We start from the raw sequence: 3,322 nt of genomic DNA, 5'->3' as shown, positions 1-3,322 counted from the left end.
CCTACCAGGAAACACCCAGAGAAAACACTGCCTGTGTAATAGCTCTGTTGTTGTGAGGAAGAGAAAAAAAAAAAAAGTCAGGCACTTACAGAGACCGTAGAGCTGGGTGTGTTTGTCCCATAGCCAGAGGAAGGGAGAGAAGCCAACGACCAGCGGCGTCCATCAGTCCTATTGAGAAAATGAGTTTAGCTTAGGCCAACGTTGGCATACTGTCACATGGGAACTCCAGGGAAACTAAGTATTTTTAGTCAAACAAATGACACAAACATAGTCTGTGAGGATGTGGAAATGCTCAGCAAGGGTAAGGATAAACAAACATTATACAGTAGGTTGACTTTTATTTAAACTGAATCAATACAACCAAACAAGTAGAAAGTGAATGGGTTGATCCATATTATTGATGTCTCACTAATATACTCTGACAAAATGAATACCAGGGATAATTACAATGGTCAGACTCAGCAGATTCAAATGAATAAGAACAGAAAGGGAGGAGGAAAACACTCTCATCTGGAAACTGATAACCAGAGCAAATGATTTTTGGAAGGGGCTGATTTCCAGCATGGCACAAGCGCCTGTGGGGACTTTCTTTGCATCTGAAACACTTTCTGCTTATGATTTTCAAGCGAACAGTTCTACTCATCATGCTTAGGGAAGAAGGGATCATTGGGCTCATGGCTGGCTCAGGCCTGAAGTGTCAAATAACTTTAGCATTAAGTAAGTAACTGACCTTATGCTTAGAATCTCTTAAGAGTTACTGCCTTCGGACATGACCTGGCTTGTTACAGCAAAGCCTCCTGCTGAGTCTGAGCATGCAGCCCAGCTCTGGCTGGTTAACAGTCAGGGCAGAAAGAAACCTTCTCCATCAGTGATAGAACTTAATGCAAAGACTAAGTTGTTTGCCTCAGTCTTAGAGGCAAAGCTGGGAGGAGCCATGAAGAGGGTGGTTTTTATCTTCGAGTGATGACAGAATGGGTGGTTTCTCAGTTGGAGTTTGGCTGTGAATAAGGGTCATTACAAGGGTCTCAGATGAGTGAATGCAGCAGTAGAAACAATACTGCTGCAAAGGGAAGGGGACACCAGAAAGCAAATTTTCTGAAATCTCTGGCATTCCAGGCTATTACTTTAAATGCAATTTTGAATAAGATTGTGCCTTAAAAGCCACAGAACATTTTGAATGTTCTATGCAAATCTGCCAAGGGGCAAAAAAGGAAACACACACTTTAAAAACAGCAACATTGCATTCTTAGATCAATAAGACTGCAGTGTCATATACGGACATTTCGTAATTTGTGTTATTACGTTTGTAATTATGTTAACTTGCCAAGTGACAAGAGTGGACAAAATTTACCAGAGACACATTCACAATAAGTTGAAGTTAGGGAATTCAACAGCATCAGGCTTGAATTTGAGAAATGTCACCGTTAGATGTTAATGTAAAAAACTGACATTTTAGCCTAAATTTATATTCATGGGAAAATAAAATTATAGGCTGCCATGGATATAACCTCCAATAAATGCAAATGGTCCACAAAGACAAATGGAAAAAGTCAAGTGGACAAATCACAGAACTACCACAATGTTAAGATTTTAGTAAAATTTACCTGTCATTTCTGTACCATGATTGGAGTACAATTGAATCAAGTATGTTAAAAAAAAAAAAGAAGCAAAATAAGATGTATGTAAATATACCAGATAAAATAAATTGAGATAAGTTATATGTTCTTTTGAAATACTTTTAAACAACTGAAAATGTTAATGATTTAAGAAGAAAGTAATTATATAACATGTTTATAAAGATACTTGATTGTTAAATGGACACTTATTAAAGAGTTAAGAATCCATACCTGCACTATATATTTTAAGCACCTCCAATTTGATAAAGTAAGAAAAGGATATGATTTTAAAAGAATTATTTAGTCCATTTAATAGCAATTATCAGAAACTAGTCTCTGGAAAGAGTGAGGGACACAATTTCCCCCCACTATGATTTTCTTTTGTGATTCATTAACTCTCCTTCCCCTCAGGTATCAATGAACATATTTCAGATGAATGAGCAATTCCAAGAGAAGACATGTTCTTATTAGTTCTGAAGCATAAATTACATTTGCTTGCTCCAGAAAACACACAACTAGAAAGATGTTTAAACATGAATGTGCTCAGTACTCTGTACAGCCACGGACCAGAAATAATTTACAACTCATAAAGTTCCCTAAGTTGTCTATGTCTATTTACTCAAATGGAGCACAAAGGACCACTGCATTTTCATTACCATGACAACTGCACATCAGAAGTTACTATACATGCTATATACAGTACTTGAGAGAACATGCCCTTTTTTCAAGAAAGCTATCACACAAGTGCAATTTGGATCCTGCTAACAATGTTGTCTTTGCTTTGCAGTAGCTACCATTGAAATGTTATAGGAAGACAAGACTACATTCTTGCTAATGCAACAAGCCTTTTTTGAAAAGAGTCTTTTCCCTTGTGGGTGGGAATCTTGGTGTTACATTACATGAAAAAGTAAGAAGAGAAAAATATCTGATGGGAACATGGGACACAAAAAAGATCAGCAAAAAAATAACAACCTTTATTTCAATACCACTCACAAAAATTTAGATTAATATGGTACACAACAAGGAAAGAATAAACAGTTCCAATATCAACCTGGCTATTCTAACTGTATGAAGAGGAAGCAGATTTATTGTTATAGTTACCTGGAGTGATACACCGAATATTCCAGTTGATGTTGGAAAAAGTTGAACTATGCCAATATAGTTAACTCAAATCTACTCCAGAATTCTGAAGGTGTAACTGAGAGGTTACAATGATCAGACTCAGCAGATTCAAATGCATAAAAACAGAAACGGAGCAGGAAAAACACTCTCATCTGGAAACTGATAACAAGAGCCAATGATCTTTAGTAGGCCTGACTTCCAGCCCAGTACTCAACAATTGTCTGATGACCTGAACTCAGCAGGGAAGTTTGTAGTAGTAATTGGCTTGTAGAAATACACTTGGAGATTCAACCTAGTGCATAATAACTAGGCAACTAGGAGAGACCCACAGCATTTCTTGGCAGGCTCTATGTTTCCTACAAAAGTGAAAGCAATCTGCAATACATAAACTTCCACAACTTCTGAGAATGGCAGGAGAGTATTTTTACCTCCATTTTACCACCAGGGAAAAAAGGATTAAGTAGGTCCACAATCAGGCGGATTGTAAATTAATACCACAATTAGCAATGTGAAAATGTTTCCTTGCTCCAGACAACATCTATACTACGGTTCTCACTTTCATCTTTTATTTTACTTAGTAGTAA

General features: G+C 37.0%; 1 protein-coding gene across 2 annotated transcripts in view; it reads right to left on the bottom strand.

The window, feature by feature from the left end:
* Positions 1–3,322, bottom strand: part of LOC105539952 (microtubule-associated serine/threonine-protein kinase 4) — a 360,921-nt gene that overhangs the window by 81,028 nt on the left and 276,571 nt on the right. For both annotated transcript variants that reach the window (XM_011980417.1, XM_011980425.1), the window contains one exon: positions 90–168. In XM_011980417.1, coding sequence (XP_011835807.1) covers positions 90–168 — 79 coding nt within the window. The remainder of the gene's footprint in view (positions 1–89; positions 169–3,322) is intronic.

The sequence above is a fragment of the Mandrillus leucophaeus genome, unplaced genomic scaffold (genome assembly GCF_000951045.1).
Source record: "Mandrillus leucophaeus isolate KB7577 unplaced genomic scaffold, Mleu.le_1.0 Scaffold1042, whole genome shotgun sequence".
Classification (NCBI taxonomy): domain Eukaryota; kingdom Metazoa; phylum Chordata; class Mammalia; order Primates; family Cercopithecidae; genus Mandrillus; species Mandrillus leucophaeus.
The sequence above is the reverse complement of the archived record's forward strand: the minus strand, read 5'-3'. Positions and strand labels throughout refer to the sequence as shown.